The sequence below is a fragment of the Halichoerus grypus genome, chromosome 10 (assembly GCF_964656455.1).
Source record: "Halichoerus grypus chromosome 10, mHalGry1.hap1.1, whole genome shotgun sequence".
Lineage (NCBI taxonomy): Eukaryota > Metazoa > Chordata > Mammalia > Carnivora > Phocidae > Halichoerus > Halichoerus grypus.
Window position 1 is genome coordinate 115,723,380 of NC_135721.1, and position 25,338 is coordinate 115,748,717.

Consider the following 25,338-nt stretch of genomic DNA (forward strand, 5'->3'; position numbering starts at 1 on the left):
GGTGAGTTCATCTTACAGTGTTACTCTAAAGCCTCCAAACCTCCTCTTGGGCTGGCTTCACAATGGTCTCTAGACCTTCTCTACTAGGGACCTACCTTAGGGTTATATTCTATAAGCATCCATTTGCTTATACCAATCTCTTCCTTCTTTATCATTCATTACCTACTGCCACCCTTGTCCACCATCCTTGATATCTGGTTTGAATGTACTATTTCCTGCTGGAATGCACCCTCTCCCAAGCTTCCAACATTGGGTAATTTGTTGCTCTTTCCTCAATGTTTCCGTAACACTTCCCTCCCATCTCTGTCATAATTTAGCATGAAACCATGTGACTAGCTATGTCCCTGTCTCCCTGCTAGACTGTGCGCAGGAAATTCAATGGTGTGTATTCCGTCTTCAATCTCTGTGATCTCCCTGATACTGCCAAGCCCTCTTCGTCTCCTTGAAATGTTCCTGCCCTTTCCTATATACCCTATGACCCTGACTGCTCAATCTTTGGAGCACTCTTTAGACTGAATATGTGTGTCTCAACACAGGGCCTGAAGTTTTGCTTTTTCCACTCCAATCTTTCAGTTTCAAATATCACATTGACCTCGAGGTTTCTAAAATGTCCATTCTCCACCCTCTACTGAACTCATTCCTATATCCATCTCAGGGATCTTACGGTCGCCGCAGCCTCAGCAAGCCTAAAACTCTTTGTCATCTTTGTCCTTATGACACTCCATCTCTATGAAGACACTACAATCCATCTTCCTGGACTTGTCATCACTCCAAACTCTTTTCCTTCTTTTTGGCCCAATGTCTCTTAAATCTCTCCCCCCAACCCTATCTTAGAAAAAAAAAATGTGTTCGGAGGTCAGGTTGCTTCCCACTCTGCCACTTATGAATCATGCACATTTGGCAAACTTATTCAGAGCCTCTGCTTCCTTATTCTAAATTGGGGGTAATAATAGTATCTGTTTCACAGGGTTTATTTATGAGGATTAAATGAGATATAACACAGTAAAGGGCTTAGCCCAATGTTTGATACAAACTAGGCATTTAATAAGTGTTCACTATTATTGTCATCATTATTTCTTTATACCTAGACTATTGTAATAATCTCCAACTAATTTCTCTGCTTCCTCTGGTCACTATTCTGTACACTGGAAGGAGAACTAATATGGAACATTTATTAAGTGCCAAGCACATCATCTTTAGAGCAACCTTATGCATTAATACCAACATCATTTTGTAAAAATGGAACAGAGCCAATTTATGAACATAAGTCTGATTCCTAAGCTTGTTCCCTTTCCACACCTCCAAATTACCAGGTAACCACAAAACACCACTTTCCACACGCCATCCTGCTTAAAAGAGCCTTCAAATGCCACCACCCCTATTTCCCCTCCCAAATTCATTAATATCCTGAAACTCACAGTCTTCTGCTTCCTTCACTCCCCCAGCACTTTCCTGTAGGATCCCTATGCTCCAGAGAATGGATCTACTGCCCCAACCACATCCTGTACACCCCATCTTCCTACCTGACACGCCCTCTCCATCCCCCTTCCCTTATTTAAATCCAGCCTTTCCTCAAGGCCTAGCTAGGGTCCCCCTTCCCCTCCATAACACCTGTCCTGACTTCACCTGTCCCCCATCAAGGCTGTCCTGACCCCCGGAGCACCTGCCTGTATCCTTTTTGACACTTGGCCTTTGCTGCCCTGTGTTTCACGTTTGCACACCAAGCTGTAAACCTCTACACTTCAGGGAATCAGCCTCCTTTTTCTTTTTTCTTTTTAAGTCCCAAGTAGCCCAGAGCCCCACATATATATAGAAAGTGTTCAATACATATGGGTTGTTTTGGATGAAAGATGATCTTCCCAACTGGTTGATCTCTCTCCAACTAAGGGGGGCGGCTAGAGAATGAGCTTCACCTTAATTTCACTTAATGTCTCCCAGGGCTGCTCCCCCAAAACACTCCTCAAATCTATTCCTCCCTTTCCCACCCTCCCTGCCCTCCTTTCTCCAAGGCCGCCCTCTCAGACCCTCTCCTCCAGGGCCACCGCCCCCCTCACCCCCCCACCGTTACTCCAGAGCGTCTCCTCAGTCCCCTCCCCCAGTGCTGTCTCCCAGACCCCCCTCCTCCAGTGCCACCCCCTCAGACTCCGTCCCTCAGGGCTAGTCTTTTGGCTTCGGACCCCCAACCCAGTATACCTCCCCCGGAACCATCGCGTGGTTCTACCTCTGCGACTATTCAGTTTAGCCTCTTCCCCCTCCTTCAGGGCTGCCCCCAGACCCCCGCCTCCAGGGCCACCCCTTCGGACCCTCCCTCCGGAGCTGTGCTTCGGGCCGCTGAGAACCCCTCCCCGGCACCGCTCCCCGGCCAGTGCCCCAGGGCTGGCCCGGAGCCGCCGCCCCCGCAGTCCGGCCCGGGTGCTGCCCCGGTGCCCCTGGCCGCCCCCCGCTGGGGCGGGGCGCGCGGAGGCGGGGGCGCGCTGGCGGCCGAGACGGCGGCGGCGGCGAAGACAGGCGGGCCGGGCGCGTGTCCGCGGCGCCGTGACTCGGCGGCTCCGCAGCGGCTGCAGCGGGAGGACCCGGCCGGAGCCGCCGCCGCCGCCGCCGCCGCCATCGCAGCCGGGCGGCCGGGCCCCGCCGCGGGGATGCCGAGGAGCCGGGGCGGCCGCGCCGCGCCGGGGCCGCCGCCGCCGGGCCGGGCACCGCGCTGGAGCCGCTGGCGGGTCCCCGGGCGGCTGCTGCTGCTGCTGCCCGCGCTCTGCTGCCTCCCGGGCGCCGCGCGGGCGGCGGCGGCGGCGGCGGCGGCGGCGCGGGCGGCCGAGGCGGAGGCGCCCTTCGCCGGGCAGGTGGGGCTGGCGCGCGGGGCTGGGGCGCGGGCTCGGGGCCTCCGGGCAGGGCGGGGAGGCGGCGCCTGGGCCGGGCCTGGGTCGGGCCGGGCCGCGGCTGCCGCTGGGGGCGCGGGGGTGGCGCGCGGGGGTCGGCGCCTGGGGGCCGGGCCGGGGGTTGCCCAGGGCGGGGGCCGGGAAGGGCCGCGGGGCCGGGAGCTGCTTCAGCACCGCGGACAGGGGCAGCGGGCGGGGGCGGAGCAGGAGGGTCGGGATTGTTGTGGTGGCGGTGGGGTGTGTGGCCTGTATGACTATGTGTGAGGGAAACCGTACAACGCCTCGGAGTAAATAGTAAGCGCAGCCAGTATGTTGTGGGCTGGGAGAAGAAACCAAGGATGTTCAAGCTGGAGAAGAGAGGATGGGGGGTGGGGGACGGGAGGGCGGGGGAAGGACTCGATCACTGTCTTCGTATCTGAAGGACTGTCACGTGCAGGAAGGATAGACTTGCTCTGAGTGGCCCCACAGGGCAGAATTAGGGTCAACAGAGGTGGGGGTAGGGGTTGCAAGGAGACAAATTTCAGCTCAATATTAGAAGAAGTTTGTAACAATCAGAGCTGCTCAACCAGCTTAGGAGGCGGTGAGCTGCTCATCACTGACATGTGCAAGCAAAAGCTCTGCGGGGGTGGGGGGGGAGGCTTGGATGGATACATGCATAATACCTGCATGGATACATGCATAATAATAACAATAATGCCAACTAGCATTTACTGAGCACTCACTACAAGCCAGGCCTGGTGCCATGATTTATATTAATAATCTCATTTCATCCTCATGACTACTCTGAGATAGTTGTCATTATTATCCCCCTTTACAGATGAGGATACAAACTCAAGAGAGCTTCAGTAACTTGCCCAAGGTCACACAGCTATGGAGTGATGGGGTTGGAATTCTAGCCAAGGCAGGCTGACTCTGGTCACCATGTATTTATTTAACCATGACACTATTCTATATCACAGAGGAGGGGTTGTGGGGGGCAGTTGGACTAGATAATTTTTCTGGTCTCTTCCAACCTGGAGGTCTGCAATTCTAGTATGTGATAAGTAATAAGTTAGGACAGTAGTTCTTTGCAGAGGAAAATTAGAGTGATTGCCTCAGTTATCCTGTGAGATTGAGTGCATTTGTTGAAGCAGGCAGTCTGTTCAGAAGAATGTGCCGGAACAGGGATTCTTAATTGGGCATGGGACTCAGTGGGCCTGAAATTTTGTGCAAGATTGTGTTTGTGCATGCAAATGTATTTTTCTAGGAGAGAATCCCTAGATTTCTTCAGACTGTCAAAGGGTACACGATCCCAAAAAATTAGGGTGTGTAAAAAGTCTCTTTTGCCCCAGTTGGTAGTTGTCTTTCAAAGATCTTATCATTGCTGGTTGACTTGTAGTCGAAACTCTCCCTCGCCTATTTGTGTTTTCAGCTTTATTACATCTCAAAGTAATGCGTTTCATAAGTTTATATCCTATAAGAAGTTGGATTCCCTTAGTCTTCCTGAGTGCAAAGGGTGAGGTAGGAAGACCCTGGTGTGGGATTAGAGCCTGGGCTCTAATCTGACCTTGGCCCCTGGTGGCTTCTTGACCTTGGACCATTTCCTTGCACTCTCTAAGCTTAAATTCTACCATCTCTAATATAAAGGGATAGGCTAGATGATCTCAACTCTGAAATCCTTTTATTCCTGTGATATTTCAAGCATTAAGAGGAGGCTATTTGCTTAAATATGTCAGGATATAGAGGAAAGGTTACGCGTACCCACACCTTACCCTCACCAGCTTTATAGGCTTTGATTATTCCATCTCTCTTAGCCTTTGTCTTTTCATGCTTGAGCTTCCCCCTTATGACCAGCCACCCATAGAACAGCCACATTCATCCTCTGGGTCATTGTAGTTGCCTTTTTTTAGATATCCTTGGGCCCTAGTTTTCAATAGATGTAAACCTGACCACTGTCCCAGATGTGGGACTCTGTAGTCTGGCACAAAGGAAGGATGATTCCTTCTTTGGTTTTCAGCTCCATTCCCGCTCCTGCCTATCCCTTTGTCAGCCTTCCTGACCCACACATTAGGACACTGCCTTTAGGAAACAATCTGCAGTAGTTCTCCGATCCCTTTCCTGTGTCAAAACTGATAGCCTGGAACCCAACACCCTGTACGTGGATTATTTTTATCAGAGTGCATTACCTTACGTTTCCTCACATTGACGTTTATCTGCCATTTTACATCCCACTCAGTACCTTCCTTCAGCTCTGTCTCCTTTGGCAGAGCATTTCCCTACCCAAAAAGGTTTAAGATGATCTGCAGTTCTTGAAATTTTCACTTTGCTCTACTTCTGGATCACTTATAAAAAATTTAAATCAGACAAGTCCCAGCATGGTCTCCTGGGGCCCCCTGAACTCTTAATTTCCTTTCATTCCGAGAAGTGACCCTTTATTTCTATTGTTTCCTATCTCCAAGTGACCTGATAAAAAACACCACCCTTAATTCCATGATGACTCCATTTTTATATTGTCCAAAAGTTTCTTAAAGATAGCAGAATTATATCCACTGCTTCTCTCAACAATTTGCACCTAATTATCCCTTCATTGAACACTAACAGTTCACATGACGGAAACCTTACAGAAATATGGTTGCTTTTCAGCCAGCAGATAATGACTTACTCCTCTTTCTGTTTTTAAAGTCCTCTGGAGTTTGAACCCACACTACCTCCGCTCTAGAAGGCTGACTTTCCCACTGCTCATCAGTACACACTCTTACTCCAGACAAGCTTGTCTCTCCTTTATCCTAAGACAAACTACCCGCGTTTCTCTGCACATCACATGCCGTTTTTTGTCTCTACCTCCACTCATCCATCTGTGACCTTTCCTTAGCTTCAGCCCAAGCCTCACTTCTTCAGGAAACTCCCTGACTTCTCTAGTTATTTATTCCTCTCTTTTCAGGGCAACACTTTGAAGCAGCCCCAGCCCATTTGCCTTTTTTTTTTTTTTTTTAATATGTAAACATCATTTGGGCAGTTCTTAAGCAGGGCCTAAAAATTTCTTCTGTTTTTAGATCTAACACAATCCCCAATGCTCATTGTTAATTACTCAGTAAGCATTCAGTGATTCTTCTCTTTGTCCCTTGTGCCAAAAAGTTACCTGGATCTGAAATAGATGCTTATGGACAGGTGGGTCTTAAGGTCCCTTCTAAAATGCTTCTTAGGGGGGCGCCTGGGTGGCTCAGTCGTTAAGCGTCTGCCTTCGGCTCAGGTCATGATCCCAGGGTCCTGGGATCGAGCCCCACATCGGGCTCCCTGCTCAGCGGGAAGCCTGCTTCTCCCTCTCCCACTCCCTCTGCTTGTGTTCCCTCTCTCACTGTGTCTGTCAAATAAATAAAAAATCTTTAAAAATAAAAATAAAAATAAAAATAAATAAAATAAAATGCTTCTTAGGGATGGAACTCATTGCCCACCTGTCCTTCCTTCATTGGAAATAGAGGTTATTCTTTTTGGCAGTGGTCCCACAATCTCACCCTTAAAAACCTGCTCAGTAGGTTGTCATCTGGTGGTAGTGACATACAATACAGAGGCACCGAGAGGTGGCTGTGATCTTAGAGATCACCAAATAAGCACATAGTAGTACTTAATAGACACTTCTTCAGTTGCAGTGAGTTGCCCAAGGACTCTAAATCTGATAGTAGGTGATTCAGAACTTGAAACTTTTCCCTAGTCTCCTAACTTCTTAGTTGAAAGCATTTTCACTATCTTTGGCTTTTGATTTTATATCTCTGATTTATCATTACCAAAAGACAAAATGAAAAAACAAAACAAAACAAAAACCCCACAACCCACCTCATTCAGTCTGTTTTCTCCTTTGCATTCTTGAGTCTTTCTTTTGTATTTTGCACATCAGGGGGTCCCACCGATTCCCTAATTGGCTTCCTGTGTTTGGTTTATTTAAAGCATCCCTTTCTCTTATGATTAGCTGAGTAGAATGTCCCACAAATAGTGTTTTGGCCCTGCTGCTTTCCAGTTTGATTCTGAGGAAGGTCAGTCCAGACAGAAAGAGACAAGCTGATCAGCATGGGTCACACAAGTAAGGGAGTGTGACACCCGGACAGAAGGCATAATGAACTCCTGCCCTCTAGACCAGTTTTGAGGGATCTGCTCTGGGTGGATAGAGAGCATTCTTTGGTTTGCACCTATAGTTAAGAAAAGTTAGAGCCCTGATGAGTCTAGCAGTGGGTCGCCTATTAAGAAGCACAAACAGATTCCCAAACCAAAAATTTCTTTCAATATGATCATGGCCTCCCAGTATAGCTTCATTCTTGTCTGGGGAAAAAAAAAAGTTCCTACTGTTAGGAAGTTCTCCCTTTTACCTAATCTGAATCTAGTCTGCTGCATTTTAATTCATTTCTCTTATTTTTTTTAAAAGATTTTATTTATTTATTTGAGAGAGAGAGAGTGAGAGGGAGAAGCAGACTCCCCGCTGAGCAGAGAGCCCAATGCGGGACTTGATCCCAGGACTCCGGGATCACAACCCGAGCTGAAGGCAGACGCCCAACCGACTGAGCCACCCAGGCGCCCCATCTCTCTTATTATTACTGTGTTTTTTCCTATGATTTTAACAGCCTCATATCTGAAAGGTGTTTTTGCACTTTCCAGATGCTGTCATGTGTGTGGCCCCACTTGATCCTGGCAACAACAACAGCATGAGTGAGATAGGGAAAATATTGTCCCCATTTTATAGTTGAGCAAACAGAGACTCCGAGAAAGGATGTGACCTGTCTACATCTTGTCCAGAGACCCACATGTAGCTAATAAACAGTAAGGCTAGGACTAGAAGCTGGATTTTCTGTCCTTGGTCTGCGTGCTTGTTCTAGATTACTGCAATAGCCTTTTAGCCAATCTTTTCCACCTTCAGAGTTGTCCCACTCCAGTCTTTGAAAGAGGTAGTTTCAGAGCAAGGAAAAGTAAATTATAATTGTACTAAAGAGACTGATCTTGGGACATGCCTAGCCTTATCATATGGTATAGTTTGAACTCAAAATGAGAGGAACCCATTCTTAATAGACGGCAGCCAATGTCTCCTCAGTATCTAGAACAGTGCTTGGCACATTCTAAATATTTTTTAATTGATTTTATTGTCTTTATTGTCCCCGCCAGCTTCCCTCAATCACGCTTTGTACACAAAAGTCAGTCGTTTTTTTTGAAGAACAGATGAATGCATGCTAGAGGTATAAATGAGGGCTGGAGAACACAGCATGGGGGGGAGATGAGACTCTCAGGGAATGTTTCAGGGAGAAGGTTGGTATTAAAGATGAACCACTGAGGGAAGAGAAGGACAGACAACAGTGAGGGGACAGTCCAGACAGAAGGAAAGCCAGGAACCAGGGCTCCACAAAAGTGCATGGCGTGTTTAGGAAACAGCAGATAACTTGGTGTGCCTGAGGCTATTTCCAGTAAGAGTGTATGAGAAGAGGCTGGACAGGGAGGCTGAGAGCAGATTGTGAAACTGGCTCTTGTCCAAAGGCTGAGGGAAGTCATTAAAGGTTTCTGAGCAGAGAAGTGACCTGCTCGGAGCCAGGTTGAGAGGTGGAGGGACTGGGACCTGTTCCTGAGCCAGCTGGGTGCTGGGTCCTGCCCAGATGCCTTGAGCTTTATCCTAGCATAACTTAGATCTGGGTACCTGTTTTAGGGAATAGTGTGTGGATAGAAGTTGCGAATCCCAGCTCCAGCCCTCCCCAGCTGAGAGATTTTGGAACAAAGCTTTTGGTTTCTCTGGACCTCACGATTGATTCCATTCACGTCCTTCACTAGTTTCCCTTCGTCATTATTCCATGCATTCGTTTTAAAAGGCAACTTTGAACTAGGCTTTAATGACATATAGGAGAACGGCAAAGCCATATATATAAAAGGCAACATTTTCTCAAAGATCATACGGGCTGTTATTACAAAGTAGGTAGAGAAAAACGGGCATTGTTATTAACAACTTTTGTCGGCCATAATAATTTTAAAACTCAATTCTATACCACACATACACTCATGGACACACTTTTCTCTGTGCCCCAAAAGCTCTGGGCCAGAGAGACGGGGGTCGTCCACCACCTCTTCCTCACCTCAACTGCAATCAATGATCAAGCCCCAGCAATTCTTCCTCCTGACTAGATCTTCCGTGTATCTACTTCTCTCCATCTCCACTGCCTCCTTCGTAGTCTGAACTTCTATTCTATCTCATCTGGACTTCAGAAATTTCCCACCTGCTCAGCCTCTCTTGCCTGCTTCTAATCCTTCCTCAAATGGCAGCCAGAGTGACCTTTTAAAAAATAAATCCACACAGGGGTCAGTTAGAGCTGAAGCAAATATGGCCAAAGCTAAGATTTAACAAAGCTGGTCGGCGCTTATCCAAGGTTTGTTTTATTATTTTTATGCCTCTCTGAGTGCTGGAAATATTTAATAATAAAAAAAAATTTTTTTAAATCTGATCATGCTACTCCCACACTTACCTTGCTTAAAGTGGCTTTGAGGATGAAGACTAACTACTATTACTACTCTACTACCACTTCTTCCTTTTGATTCTTACTATGGAAAATCTCAAACACACATGAAAGTTCACAGTATTACGAACCCCCTTATATCCGGCACCCACCAGGCTGCCCCATAAGGCCTCCGAGGGTGTGCGTGACCCAGCCCTTCCCAGCTTCTGTCTACATAAACCACCTTCTTACTCAGGTCTGGCCACCCTGGCCTTCTTTCTCTTTTTCTAATGTGCAGGCTCCTTCCCATCTCAGGAATTCAGTAAGATATGCTTTCTCCTGGGCTGCTCATTCTTCCACCTTCAGCTGGTCCTCGTCTGCTCAAACACACATCTCCACTAGGGTGCCGCATCCTCAGGGAGGCCATCTGACATCACAGCCTGGATCTCCCGTCAAACACATTCACATCGCCTTTTCCTTCTCCTTCATCCCACTCAATGAAACATTGAGTCTGTGTCTGTCCCCCTCACCAGGCTGTAAGCTGCAGCATTCAGTGGGGTCACAAGCATGTGAAACACTATGTATAATGTAATGTGAAAGGCGCTGTGAGTAAGGGGGGGCGTAGAATGCCGTTGGGAGCCCAGAGGAAGTCCACTCACCCCTGGATAGCCCTCCCAGATGAAGTGGCATTCAGGTTGCATTTGGAAGGATATTTAATAGTTCATCTTGGAGAGGCCATGTGGGAAAGGCATTCTACGGAGAGGGAACGAAAGAGGCACAGAGGAAGGAAACTGTGGGGTGTGTGCAGTCGACACAAGGAGGTCGTCAGTAGCTCCAGGAGGAGTCCTGGGGGTGGGCAGTAAAAGGGTAGGGCGTGTATGACAGAAAATAAGGCTAGAAAGGTGCATTGGGTCAGACTCTGAAGCTTGTTGAGTGCCAGGCTAAGGAGCCTGGATTTAAAACTGGCAGTGAGGAACCAGAAGACGGGCTCCACACTCAACCCAATCAAGCTACAATTATTATATATTTTATACTTTCTATGATTACTTAGGGGTTAACAGCCATCTGCCTGTTACAGTTGAAAAACAGGCCTGACCATGGTCTTGTCTTCCTTCTTCCCTTTTCTTAACTCATCAGTACGTCAAACCCCAGGGTACAGAAAACTGTGGCAGATTGGCAGGAAGGTCCTGGAAAGGGTGAGGAAGATGAAGCCTCCTCCCTCATCAGATAGTGAATAAGAGCATGGCCCCTCTCCTGGCCTTGGGAGGAAGACTCCCCGGAATTGGAAAACTTGGACATTCCAGTGCTGACCGAAAACCCCAAATGTGTCATCTCCTCGGGGACAGTGATTGTCTGGCTTGTGGTGGCCTCCTGGGAATGGGCCAAGGACATGGAGCAGAGCGCCAGGGAGTTCCCGCTAGTGCACTTACCACCCACTCAAGAGCTGGTGGCAGCCAAGAGGCAACGCTGCACCATTAAGGTGTTTGTCAAGAAGCTAAGCTGGGCATTGTGGGCGATCCTGAGGGCCCTTTTTAGACTGGCAGTAAGTGAAAAAAAAAAAACAAAACAGACAGCGCTTGGAGGCAAACTAGAGCCAGCGTGGAGGGTGTAGCCTGACAGAGAGAACCCTCCCCAGGAGGCAGGGATGCTAGCTCCATTTCCTCTCTCAACTTGCTCCTGTGATTTTGGGTAAGTCATTTCTCCCTTCATGTTTTATCTTGCTCTTCTGCAAGACAAGTGTATTAAATCAGATGGTTTCAAGGTATATTGACCAGTGCATTTTCTAGATACCTCAACAGTTAAGCCTTCAAGTGTGAAATTTTTTTAAAAAATCAGTTATAATGGAAGTGGGCTCAGGGGCAAGGCTGGGACCTCAGTGACATGGGGGGAGAAGGCGGCAGGGCTCTGGTGAGACAGGAGCTGGGGGACTGACACGATGGTAGGGCTGATCTCTGAGGCATCACCACACCATGATTTGGGCCACCAAAGATGGTGGTCCCTCTCTTGCCAGAGAGTGTGGGAGCAAGAACACAGACAACAACACTGTGAGGACGCTTACTTTCTGTCAGAATCTGCTAACTGCTCGCATGCATGTGTTAGTTTCCTATTGCAGCTGAAACAGATGACCACAAACTTAGTGCCTTCTAACACAGATTTCTCATCTTCTGGAGGTCAGAAGTCTGAAACAGGACTTACCAGGACTAAAAGCAAGGTCTCTGTAGGGCTGGCTTCCTTCTGGAGGCTTGTACCTGGCCTTTTCCAGCTTCTAGAGGCCGCCCACGTTCCTTGGCGTGTGGCCCCTTCCAGCATGGCGCCACTCTGACACTTGCTTCTGTCGTCACCTCTCTTTCTCTGACCCCGACCCTCTTGCCTCCCTCTCACGAGGAACCTGTGATTACATTGAGCCCACTTGGATGATCTAGGATAATCTCCCCACCTGAAGATCCTTACCTTCATCACCTCTATAAAGGCTCCTTTGCCACGTGAGTTCACATAGTCATGGGGTCCAGGGATTAGGATGTGGTCATCTTTGGAGGGCCATTATTTCACCTACCACATTGCGTCATCTCACTGGACCCTCCTCACAAGCCTTCTTTTATCATCCTCCATTTAACAAATGAAGAAAATGAACCTTAAAGAAGTGAGGTCATTTGCCCAAGGACACTCAGCTGGAAAGAGCAAAGTTAGGTAATATTTGGCATGTAGTGATATCTTGGTCCCAAGTGACCTGTCTTTTCAGATAGGACCCTACCCAGCTCCCAGGTGTATAGGGACTAGGGTCTCACTCTCTGGAGAAGACCGGGAACCAGGCAGGGAATCTGAGACCTTGAGAAACAGATTAGGGTCATAGCAATCTCAGTTTGGGACCTAAGTGCCAGACAGGGAAACCAAGGCAAAAACCCAGAGGTGAGGACTGAGCTAACATAGCAATGGATGGGGAAGGGTGATGTTAGATCACTCTTGATGCCAATATACAATAACACAATAGAATCTCGATGTTGGGGTGCTGCTGAACCCTGAAGATAGGATTAGCCCAGGAGATGGGCAGGTGAAAGACCCAGAGATGAAGGCAGAGCCGAGGCACAGAGAGCAGGGCTAGCTATTGAGCTGATTTTAATAGAAGGCTTTTCTAAGTGGGTGACATACTTCCCGCCTTAGTACATTAGAGGTGAGAGTGCACACAGCATGCCCATTCCTTCGTGGCACGAGGTCATCGCTCCCAACAGTCATGGGTCCTTACTGCAGTGGTTCTACGCTTTAGCAGGCAACTGAATCCCCTGAGGTGCTCATGGTTTAAAATGCAGATTCCCAGTTTCCAGCCTCACAGAGTCCGGCTGAGTGGGGTCTAGGTTCAGAGTTGGGAATATGCACTTTTAACATGCTCCCTGAACCCTGCGATGCTGACAGCCCAGGACACACGAGGACTGAGGACGGTACACTGAGGGACATAGCCTTGGTGATGGGGCTGCCGTACAGCGAGGCGTTTAGAGTTTGCCTGTCACCTCTCAGGAAAAGAATAGTAATTATTATTGCTGTCTTTCACTGAGGACTTAATACCACATGTTATGTTATTTCATCCCCACAACCACTCCATGAGGCACGCTGCTAATGACGCGATGCAGATGGAGGAAGTGAGCATAAGGGAAGTTGAATAACGTGCCTAAGGTCGTGTAACAAGTAAATGGAAGAATTAGGATTTGAAGCGAGCACGGTTTGTCTCCAGAGCGTACATTCTTAACCATGACCCTATAGTTGCCTTACTCTTCACTACTCAGGAGACCCCACATCAAGGCCACTCCTGCCCACCCACCCAGATGAGGAAACCAGTTCTCACACTGAGCCTTGACCAGGAGGCTACTGACTGATGCCTCGTGCTTTCCCCAAAGCAAAGTACAGGGTTGAACGGACCCTTGAAGGGTGATAAAGGCAGCTGTATGTGGGAATCATCTTATAGCAGTGGTTCTCGATCCAGGGCAAATTTGCCCACCCTCAGGGAGACTTTCAGCAACGTCTAGAGACATTTTTTTGCTTGTCACAGCCGAGGGGGTGGTACTACTGGTATTCTAGTTGAAGAAACCAGGGATTCTGCTGAACGTCCTACAGAGCACAGGACGGCCCCCCTACAACGAAGAATGATCTGGCCCAGACTATTGGTAGTGCTGAGTTTGAGAGGGTCTGTTCTACAGCAAGTTCTGACCAGATGACTCTCCCTCTCCCCGCACACTTCCACTCATTTTCATTCAATAAATAAGTATCCAAGCCAGGCCTTGTGCTAGGTGTCGGGGTACTGCTGTGGAGAAGACAGACTACAGCCCCTGCCCTCGGACACTGCGCAGTCAAGAAGAGGGGACCAGTTAACAGCATGTGATGACAACACTGTGTGATAAGAATTGTGATAAGGGGTCAAGGAAGGCCTCCCCAGAGAGAGGAGCGTGATCTAGATAGAAGGAACAATGTGTGGAAGGGTCTGGAAGACTTGGAACACACCGGAACACAGAGTGCTAGGCGGGGAATGGTAGAAAAGGCTGCAGAGGTAGTCAGGGGTCAAGTCACGAAGGCTCTTTGTTTTTTAAAATGACCTTACTGAGGTATAATTGACATCCAAAATGCTTTACATATTTAATGTAGGCAGCTTAATGAGTTTGGAGATGAGCACCTGTGAAACCATCACCATAGTCTATGCCATGAACAAATCCATCCCCTCCAGAGGTTTCCTCCTGCCCTCATTATTTATCATTATGATTTTGTGCTAAGAACACTTAAGATCAGTCCTCTTAGCAAATTTTTTAAGCATATAGCACAGTATTGTTAACTCTAGGCACTATGCTGTAGAGTAGATCTCTAGAACTTACTAATCTTGTGAAACATTGTACCCTTTGACTAATACCTTTGGTTCCCTCTCCCTGGAAAGCTCCTGATGGACAGCCCTTGAAGCCCTTGAAGCCTCCCTCTTCAGGTCTCTCGCTCAGATGTCACTTCCACAGGGCCACCTTCCCTGACCATCCTTTATAAAATGGTGGTCCCATCTCTCTTAGCTCCTCAACCTGCTTTATTTTTCATAGCACCTATTGCCCCATGGTTCTTCCACTAGCCTGTAACTGGAAATTAACAAGAATGTTTCTGTTTGCTGTTCTATCCCAGAACCTAGCACACAGTGCCTGGTACATAGTAGTAGGTCCTTGAATACTGAATGAATGAATGAATGAATGAGTGAATGAATGAATGGACAGAAGCACATCTGATGTTTAGGAAGTAGAACCAATAGTTCTTTGGTAAAAATGGATGTGGGCTGTGAAGGAGAGCTTAGACTCATGGGTCATATGAGGCTTCTGGTTGGATAACTGGGTACATGGTGGTGCCCGGCACCAGGGTCACAGCAGAAGGGTATGGAGCTCACTATGATGTGAGATGAAGACATTGCTCTTTAGGAGTGTGAGGTGTAAGATGTCCTGGGAGGGGAAAGAGATGCCTGTCCAAGTCGTCTGACAATATGGAATGCCTGGTTTCAAACATATCTGGGTTTGAATCCTGCCGCTTATTAGCTTTGTGACTCTGGATGCTTACTTCTCTGAACCTGTTTCCTCATCTGCAAATCAGAGGGGATTCCTACCTCGTGGGGTCATTGCATTCTAGAGTGCCTGGCGCAATGCCAGGTATATAGCTGGCATTCTAATACAGTAGCTATTATTGCTGCTATAATTAGAACACCTCTGTTTCAAAGTTGTTTCCTATTATGAGTCAAGATCTATGTCCTATAATCTGTGCTGGTCTTAGGTTTGCCCTCTGGGTCAACCAGAATAAATCGCCTTCACCCATATTCAGTTGGCTCTATGAAGACTGGCATGTCCCCTGCAGCTCCCCCTTCTCCAGCCTACACATCCCTCATTCTTCCCTCCTAGGACGTGGTTCATATGAGTGGCTCCTTCATTCTCCCAGCCACTCTCCCTTAGTCACATTCCTGTTTGTCACTGTTCTTCAGCACCTACAACCTCCAGGATGGGACTTGGACCTCCTATGAGTGTTGAGGTCATGTCTTGTTCCTGTTACTCACATCATCATCCTAGATTATGACCTCAGCTACCCAAACTCTTTGATCGGGGTCTTTCACTCTTTCTTCCTCATTCTAGCTTATGCTTCCAAATTTGACACCTCTTGCCTCGTCCTTCTTTGTGGGCTTCCCCTCTGACCTTTCTGATAATACCTTCCAGCCCACTGCGATCCTGATCAAACATCTGATCCTAATCATTCTCCCACTCCTTCTCCAGACCTGTGCAGTCGGGGTTGGCCACACACCCAAACAGGTGCGATGCTCCAGGATACCCGCAGGAGGCCATGCTGGTTTAGCGGATCCATCTTTCTCTCCTCCTCCACCGCTTTCTGTGTTTTCCAAGAGCGAACAGCAGCACCACCAGCTGATCTGCTTCTTGCTGTCCCCAATGCCACTTCTAATGTCACCACCGCCTCTGCTGTCTGCCGATCTCTTCCCTCTCCGGGCCACGTTTTTTCTCCTTGTTATTTTCCACTCTCTCCTTTGCCTGCCACTACTGAATATCTCAGCTTTGGCTTCTCAGGAACAGAAATCCCACCTTCTGGCCAGCAAACCAATCACATTTCTGTCTGCCATCTCTACATCTTTGGTTCAGCCCAGCTATTTTGGTCCCTGCTCGCTGCACTCTGAGATTTTTCTCACTTTTTTCTGGGTTTACACCTCTTTCAGCACTTAAAGGGTGACAGATATCTTAGAGTTGGTTAACTGAGCTATAAAGGTCAGACTTATGACATGGCTGGTGATTGGTTAATGGGTCCAGGTGTAAAAAGATAGAAGGTAGGTCATTGTGTTTAAAACTGAATGGGGCTTTTTTTTTCCTTTCGTGGATTTTATCTTTTTTTCAGACAGGCCAATGGAGCCTATTGCCTCATCAAGTGAGGAAGTCAAACCACAATAGACTGAATTTCAGCAAATGTTTTTCTCAGCCTCTAACAGATACCAAGAATTTGGTATCTTGATGTTTTTGTGTGTATTACTCAGGAAGCCTTCCCAAGATGAAATCCCTTCCTTGGTACCCGGGCAATGCCTCCTGGACCAACTGTCTGTTTGTTGGTTCGTTCATTCATCCAGTGATGATTTGTTGTGCCAGGCACTGTTCTAAGTGCTACAGCAGATACAAAAATAAACACGAGAGTCTCTGCTCCTCAGGAACTCAATCTAGTGGGAAACACATATCAACCGACAGGGAGGATGCACTGTGGTAATTGGTCTAGAGTGGCAGAGAAGCAAAGCCCTGCAGGAGTAAGGAGGGGGCCCACTAGTTCTGCAGGCAGAGTTAAGGAAGATTTACCAAAGGAGGTAACATTTCAGCTAGACCTTAAGGATGAGTTTGCTAACACGCATAAAGAGAATGGACTTTGTAGGCAGCAGGAACAGCCTGCGAGTATGTGCGGGCAGGGGATGTTTTGGAATTGGTATGGCTGGAGTATAGAAGACTTGCACCAACACCAGGGGCTTCTGTCCAGAGAAGTCAAGAGGGACTGCCTGGGTCACACAGTGGCAGAGACTGGGTTAGGCAGCAGAAGTTGGAACTGTCTGGTGCCTAGCCTCTTAGTCTTGCACACACGCACACACACGCAGGTCTAATCTCAATGCCCTGTTCCCTGGTTTGGAGCTGTCCTTTGACCAGCTCCTCTCCCTCCCATTTCCCTTCTTAGGGGTCTGCCCCTGAGCTCTGAGGATTGATTCCAGTGAACCTGGGAGGGAAGCAGAAGCAGAGCTTGGAGAAGGCTGATCCATTCTAGTGTTTGGTCCTGACCCAGACATTTGCCTAGGACCTGAATCCTTAGATCCTAGCTCCTCATGCTGCTGAGCTACACTCTGTGACCTTCACAGCACATCCTGTTCGGCCCTGCATGGCTCCTTGCTTGTGTATCCCAGAAAAGAAGCTGGGTAAACCAGGTTACCCTTTACCAAGGAGGAGCTACTTTCAATTCCTCCCAGTGTTCAAAGGCTGGAGTAGGTTTATGCCCAGAGTTCCCTGTTCTTTATCTCTTACCATAAACAGTAATGAGGGCGGGAGGGGAGAAGGTTCTTAATTCCTGTGCTAGGTCAGAGGAACTCCTCAGTTGGCTCAAAAAACTCCTCAGCTGGCTGCCTGGTTTGTCAGTGGTATCTGTCCAAAGATCCTCAGACATTTCCCAAATGGCATAATTCATCTTAGTTGGGTTTCTAGAGAGTAGACTCCACAGATAAGGAGGAATTCGATTTATTTTAGATTTGTACCACACCTCTTTCTGGGAGGGTTTGAGACAGCTTACAGGTTGAAACAAGGTTTGTAAGTAAGACTTTTAAGGATGAAACAAAGCTTGGTGGTGGGAAAGATGAAAAAAGTAAGTTACTTTCAAGTCTCACTGTGCTCCATATTTAAGCCATACATTTGGCTGACAGATTCTTGGGGAAAAGGCCAAGAGGGAAAACCCCTGGGCCACCCTGTGCCCACTTTCTGAATCCAGAAAGCATACAGAATCTCCTGCAGGGAAAACATTTTCCTCAAGCTAAAGCTTGACAGAAAGAGATTGTGTTTGGGCCTAAGAAAGTTGAGTGAGGGTGAAGAATACACAATTCAAGCCAGCTGTCAGTTCTCCGCTGGGCGGTGCTCTGGGTGCTGTGGGAGAGACGGTCATGGCCACCGGCCACCTAGCGGCAAGCATCCATACTGCCCTCCACAGGACCCATCAGGACTGGCTCTTGGTCCAGGGAGAATGTGGGAGGGTGGGATGACTAGATCTCAGAAGGCAAAGGAGTCAGAGACCAAGTTTTCTACCTTGAGTTTGCAAAAGATAACGGAGACACCACCCCAAGCAATAGCAAACAGCTTTGAGGGATGATGTGTCGAGTGCATTTGTCCATTTTATCTCAACAGTAATCCTGCGGAGGAGGAATTATGGTTCACATTTTACGAACAAGGAAACTGAAGTACTGTTTGCCTGGCGTCACACGGCCAGTGAGCAGTGAAGTCAGGATTCGATCTCAGAACTGGGTGCCTCTTCCCCACTATATGCCCTGTTTATTCAACCCAATAATTCTCCATTGAAGTTTCCACTAAAAAAGGGAACCTAACGTGCCGTTCTGGCTGAGAGGATGCGGTGCAGGGTGTAATGTTTTGGTGGCATGATTTAACCCATGAGGAGCACCTGGAGCACCAGGATGAACAGTGGGTGACTTAGCTGCCCTGTCGTGTCCATTTCTAGATGATTTGCTTGAGCTTTTTGGCTGATCCTGGGCCACAGTCAAGTCACAAGTGATTCTCTGTAATTTGCCCACTTTGTGAACAGATAATGACATGTCATCTCCCTCCACGTCCCCACTTTCCAGCCCTCTCATCACCACACTCCCTGCCCCCACTTCTTGTCATTTGAAATCCTTCTCAGAATGCACTGTGCTCTCCTCCCACGATTGCACATGCTGTATCCCTCGACACTGCTCTGACCCCTCCCCGCCTGGGAGCCTCCCCTTTGTTCCCCGAGTTCCCCGTCCCCACCCCCATGCAGAAAAGACACCTCTCTTTTGTTCTCCCATAGAACTCTGCACACGCCTGACTTTGAGGGCTATATTCATGGTGGATTTACTTGTTGGGCTGTGAGCTCCTTATGCATCTCTGTATCCCCAGAGCCTTGCACAGTGCCTGGCATGTAGTGAGGGCCCAGTTATGTTTGTTGAGCAGACATGATGAGCAGCGCTGTGTGTCAGGCACTTCTGGGCACTGGATATAGAGAGATGAGTAGAACACAGAACCTTCCCTTGAGGCACTTAGAGTCTGATATGTCAAGTAATGATTAGAATGAATCCAATATTATAAGATCTACACTATCTATAACAGGGGCTTGGGGGAGCACAAGAGAGGAAAAAAATGACTTAGTTTGGGGAGTGAGGGAAGTCTTCCAGAGGTGGTATTTTATGAGCAGAACCTTAAAATAATGAAAGATTTTCGCCTAAGGAGTATGTCAGGGCCAGGGGAAAACGTACAAAAACATGAAAGAGATTCAGTGTTTGGAAAACTGCAAGAAGTCTTGATATCCTGTGCCATAATCTGGAGCGAAAAACACATTTTAGGTATCAATATGAAAGAGGTAAGGTTGTCGTGCTGCCGGAGATGTTGTTAAGACTTTCTTGTTCTGTTTTGTTTTTAATCAGTCAGATGCATTTTATCATGAGGCAGTAAAGATGTTATAGTCACCTTAGATGAAATAAATAATAACTTATTTATAGTTCCTGATTGCTTCCTTCCCAAAACGGTTTGCTCTCACTTGTAACAACAGACACATCCACAATAAGACTGTTCATATAGAAACAAGAAGCAAAAATCACAACGAGAATAACATTGTTTCCTAAGTTCTTTCTCCTTCCTTAAATCACTTGGTGCTCAGGATAATTCTCTGAGGATGGGCCGCAGCTTCCGTCTGGCTCAGAGACCAGCATGTAGGGGTGCTCTTGTAAATGCCAGTGGGTTCAGGAGATCCATGGGTGTTTTCCTCATTTTCCAACTGATGCCACAGATATTTCCCGGTGCTCTGGTTTCTTCAGGCATCCATCCCCTCACAACTGTCAGTGGGTATAAACATCTCTACTTTGCTGTCCTTCAGAATCATTGTGTCTGTTTGAGCTTCTTCATCCAAGTTACTTTCAGATGCTCTTGCTCTTTTAAAGTGTTCCTCCCCTTTTTAAATTACTCCATGCATAAAACTTAGAAAACAGAAATTCTCCCCCATGATCCTATAACAGAGGATGTCCGTGGCTAGTTCTTTTTTTATTTAAAAAAAATTTTTTTACATCATTTCAGATTTTCAGAAAAGTTTTCCAGAATAGGACAAAGAATTCCTGAATCCCCGTCACCCGGATTCCCCAATTCTTAACATTTTACTACATTTGTTTCCTCTCTCTCTCACTCCCCCCGCCCTTTTCTGAAGCTGTTTAAGAAAAAGTTGCAAACATCATGCACCATTATATAAGCCAAAATACTTCAGTGGATATTTTCTAAAAACAAGAAATTCTCTTACATAACCATGCTGTTATTTTTTATTTTTTATGTGTGCCCTTCTATGCTTTTTCCTATGCATACATTTATGTATTTAAATTAAATAATGCATTGTTTTGCTTATATGTACTCATGGTGCCTTGCTCTCTTGGAGGGGTTAGCAATAAAGCCTGTGTATAATCTCACGTCGATAAGTTTTCTACAACACGATTCTTCAGCAGACTCTGACGTTCAACACAACGGTTTCCGGAGGGCACATTTTCACAGGCCACTCCACTGCGGAGAAGGAAGCATTCTTGCGCTCTTGCATGTCTAGTCACATATCAGTGGAAACCACTGCATAAAGGAGTAAAGAGGCCAGGGTACCGGACAGCCTTGGATGCAAAGTTAATCTTTATTCCGCAGCCAGTAGAGAGCCCATGAATGCTTCATAGCGAGGGAGAAAGCCAACGAGAGCTGGGTTTTCTGGAGATTGGTTTACCAGCATGTGCAGGAGGGAATGGACGAGGAAGCAATCAGAGCACCAGTCCATAGGTCCCTTCGGTAAAACGATCCCGGGCTCAAGGGCGAATCTCTGCCCAGGTAGATCAGAGCCTTCTGCAGTCTAATGCGCCCTCCTCTTTCCCATGTCTTTCAGAACTGGCTAAAGTGCTATGGCTATCTGCTTCCCTCTGGCTCTCGGGCGCCCGAGCTACACTCAGGGAAGGCCTTACAGTCAGCAGTCTCCACTATGCAGCAGTTTTACGGAATCCCCGTCACCGGTGTGTTGGATCAGACAACAATCGAGTAAGATCTGCGTAGGGCATCGTGCCTTGGAACCTTCCAGATTTACATTTGTGTTCATATTTGTCACGGGCCCCGTGTATATACCATGCCCATCCTACCTTCCTGTCTTTCACTCCTGCAGTATCATCCTGGGAGGGAATACCCCAAGGTGCCCTTTCCTAGGTGAGCTGGGGAGGTGCTCTGCCCTAAATTTGCGGTATGACCTTGAACCCTTCCGGACCTCAGTTTCCTTATCAGCACAATGAGGGGTTTGGTGAGAGAGGGTCTTAAATCTCCTCTGACTCTAATAGCTTTTGGCTCTCGGAATCACCCCTCTGGCTTTCCCTGAGATGTACACATCTCGCTTGATACAAACAACTCCTGAAGGATAATGAGTTGGCAACTTGTTCCACTTTTTCCGTTTATCAAATATTGCTAAATGCCTACGTGTACCAGGCACTGGACTTGACCCTATGATTCCTGCCCTCCAGAGGCTCACCACGACGTGAAAAGTACAATCATCTGGCTGCACCAGTCTAGAACTCAGAAGGAAATGCTAATTTTCAGGGAGGTACTAAGGGGGTGATAACAAAGAAGCCAGACCATGAGGATGGTCGCGTTTCCTAGGGGAGAGTACAAAAAGGAGGAAGAGACGAGTGATAGGAATGGAACCCAGGATGCAGGCTGAAAAGGAGCAGCCAGAGCAGGGCGGAAGCTAGGGGTTCTGTGTCCTGGTGCAGAAGGGGAGGATGGTCAGTGGGTCAGCTGCTGCAGAGTCATCAGTTAGGAGACTGAAGAGCATGGGCCGAGTTTAGTAGCCAGGAGACCAGTGCAGGTCTGTGGACCGGTGGAGACAAGTTTAGACCGCGGTGGGGAGGAGGGGAGATGAGGAGTAGAGGTGTCAAGTGGAGGCAAAACTTTCTGGAAGCCTAACAGTGAGGGAGGAATAGAGGGTGGCCAGAGGTGGATGTTTGTTTGTTTGTTTGTTTGTTTGTTTGAAGAGGGGAGAGAATTAAGCATCCTTACATTTGTTTGAGAAGTAGCCATAAAAGTCATTAAAGCTGCCACCACGAAGGCCTGGCAGTGAGCTAGGGGAGGGTCCCAGGGAGGCGGTGAGGGCTGGGGGTTCCAAGCCCAGGTGGAAGCAGGGAGCAGGGCCCCAAGGCAGGGTGCAGGGAGGTGGTGGGTGGTTGTGGATCCAGGGCGTGAGTCACCCCGAGAGAATCATCTCTCTGGGCCTCAGCTAGTTCATTTACAAAGGGGAGTGCTGGATTATGGCTCTCCAATTCTAGATCCCATTATTCCAAGCTGTTAAAATTGGGTTGAGTCTGAGGTTTTATGATCCTCTAATTCTGTACGAACATTTTCTATTCCTCGGGTTCTCTGATTGCAAGATTGGGAACTTCTGAGACAATATGTTTGACTGTTGCTATGATGGCAGGACCGTGGATGCCGTGGCCCTGTGGCCTCCAGAGTGAGCTGGTTACAGAGAGCCCGGCGGAATTCAAAGCAGAGGTTATTTTGAGGGCTTTGTGTAGGCCTCGTGGCAGTGCATCCTGGGGCAGGAGCGCTGGTGTCTCTGCTGAGGCACCACCTGGCCTTGGGTTTTACTCTGTTCCAGAAAGCCCCAGGCCTGTTGGACATGGTTCAGAGAGTGGCAGGTGGACGGAGAGAGGAGGAGGTGGAGGGAACGAGCTGAGGGAGGAGGATGGCATTTCCCACTTGCAGTTCTGCCCCTTCTTTATAGGAAGGCAGGGAACGCGGTCTTGGAGGCACGACAAGGGGGAAGGCACTCACACTTATCCCCAGACCTGAGTGCGGTAGCCTGTTTGGGGGGGTAGAATTTAGAGACCTTAGTTTCTGTTCCAGCTCTGTGACCTTGGGCAGTCACTGCCTTTCTCCGGGCCTGTTTCCTCCCCGGGGGCCCCTCCAGGCCTAGCTCAGCCTTGCTGTTGCAGAGGCGGCTCCTGGTTCTTCCCGAGGATGCCAAGCAATGGAAGCCAGAGCAGCCTTTAAAAGTACTACTTTTGGAGTGCCTACCTCGGGTGGCACACATTCCTTCATTCAGCATATCCTTGAGCCCAGACTTGTGCTAAGCCTGAGGAAAGAAAAGCCCCAGCTTCTGTTTGCTTGTTTTGTTTGTTAAGTTGCATTAATTACTAGTTCATTTATTCATTCAACTAAGTCCCCGTCCTGCCTCAACTGCTGTCTTCTGCAAGTTACTTGATTTATCCGTGTATCTTTTCCCTCCTCTGCAAAAATGAGGATAAATCATTTCTCACAGAGAAATGTTTTGATCCCTCACAGAGTTGTTTTGAAGAATCAGAAAAATGCCTTTAAAAGAACCCCAAACACTGTAAAAATTAGAAACTTTTATACCAATACATGATATTGTTATTATTAAGTTTTTTAGTATTGATTTCTGAGTAGAGACACTCGAGGCAATAGGAAGGCTGCAAAGATGAGTAAGACCTGATTAAGTCCCTCGAGGGGCTTTTAACATTTGGTTGAAATAGTCTCTGTCTCCTCTTCTCTATATGGCCAACAGCAACTGCTCTCAACAGCTGCACAAGAGGTGGACTGTGGCCCCTTCCAGCAAACTCAAGCTGTGGTTTAGTGAGTTGGTCATTAGGCCAGCATGAGGACATAAAATGCGAGGATGGCCTGGGCCCCAATCAACATGATCTTTTAAAATCTCCTACCCTGCTCCTTTTTTTATATCCCCAACGATGTCCCAGGCTTACGGTTCCCTAATGTCACTTAACCTGACAACAAACAGTTATCAGGATTCACTTAGTTCCAGGCACTGGGCTAGCTTCGGGGGACACGCTGATGAATACAATGCCATTCCAGTCCTCAAAGAAGTCACCATTTGTTAGAGGCGATAGACTAATAGATTTAAAATCACAACACAGCGTACTAAGAGCTGCAGAGAATTCTGTTCCAAGTCCCACAGTTGTTTAGCCACTTTCTGAACACCTCCAGTGAAAGGGAATTTGCTGTCTTATGAACTCTGCCATCCTACTGCTTGGCAGTTCTGATTCACCCACTCATTCACGCAGCAAATCATTAGCAAACATCGTCTGTGTTAGGCCGTGCCCAGGCAAGGCTCCTACGTTCATGGAACTTAGACTCCGCTAAGAGAGACAAAGAATAAACAAAAAAGCTAATATATGATATAATTTCAGGCAACGATCAATGCTATGAAGAAAAATTAAGCAGGATAAACAGATAGCCATAGGATGGGAGGGGGGAGCTATTTCAGAGAGGGTGGGCAGGGAAGTCCTCTCTGAAGGGGTAACATTTGAGCAGAGACCTTAAAGAAGGGAACAGACCATGTGAAGAAGAAGAGCATTGCAAGCAGAGGGAACAAAGACCCTGACATGGAAATCATCTTAGCATGTGCAAGGCCAGCAAGAGGGCCCCTGTGGCTGGGGGCCGAGTGTATGGTGGGGGGAGGGGATGAGGATCGTCCCACATGGGAGACAGGGGCTAGATCATGGGAATCTCTGTGGGGCAACATGAGGAATTTGCATTTTATTCTAGGTGTTTGGGGGAAATCATTGGAGTGTTTTAAAGCAGGGAGTGAGGTGACCTAATCCCATTGACAGGATATTTCCACATATACTCCCTCCCTTAAGGCTTACCACAACCTAAGAACAGTGAGAACTAGAATTCTCGTGTTGCAGAAGGGGAAACTGAGGTTCACAATGATTCGCTTGCCTGGACTCCCACGATGTGGTGGAGCTGGAACCAGGCCTCTGACCCCCCAGGCTCGAATGCAGCCCTGTGTCTTCGTAACAGTTGTGAGTGAATGAATCAAGTAACCGGTAGATCGTGTTCCCGAGGGGGAACCCATCAGAGCCAGGACCCCCGAATCCAGGGTGCGGAGGCACACTGCCATTTAGACCAAGACTGGGAACCCTGCAGTGTCTTCCTAGAGTGTTCAGTGACCACAGTATGTGTGTGTGTGTGTGTGTATGCTCTCTCTGCCCAGGTGGATGAAGAAGCCCCGCTGCGGGGTCCCCGATCACCCCCACTTAAGCCGCAGGCGGAGGAACAAGCGCTATGCCCTGACTGGCCAGAAGTGGAGGCAAAAACACATCACCTACAGGTGCTTAGACCCCCCCCCCACCCTTCCCTGGCTTCAGCTCCATCCGCGCTCAGGGTTGTTGCCGCCGCCTGAGTTTCAGAGGCCCCTGCTGTAGGTGGTGGGTCTGTGATGGGGGTGAGAGC

General features: G+C 48.0%; 1 protein-coding gene across 1 annotated transcript in view; it reads left to right on the top strand.

The window, feature by feature from the left end:
• Positions 1 to 2,624: 2,624 nt before the first annotated feature.
• MMP24 (matrix metallopeptidase 24) overlaps positions 2,625 to 25,338 on the top strand; it is a 42,733-nt gene continuing 20,019 nt past the window's right edge. Inside the window, exons 1-3 of the mRNA XM_078057133.1 lie at positions 2,625 to 2,840; positions 20,975 to 21,123; positions 25,100 to 25,216. Coding sequence (XP_077913259.1) covers positions 2,640 to 2,840; positions 20,975 to 21,123; positions 25,100 to 25,216 — 467 coding nt within the window. The 5' untranslated portion in view covers positions 2,625 to 2,639. The remainder of the gene's footprint in view (positions 2,841 to 20,974; positions 21,124 to 25,099; positions 25,217 to 25,338) is intronic.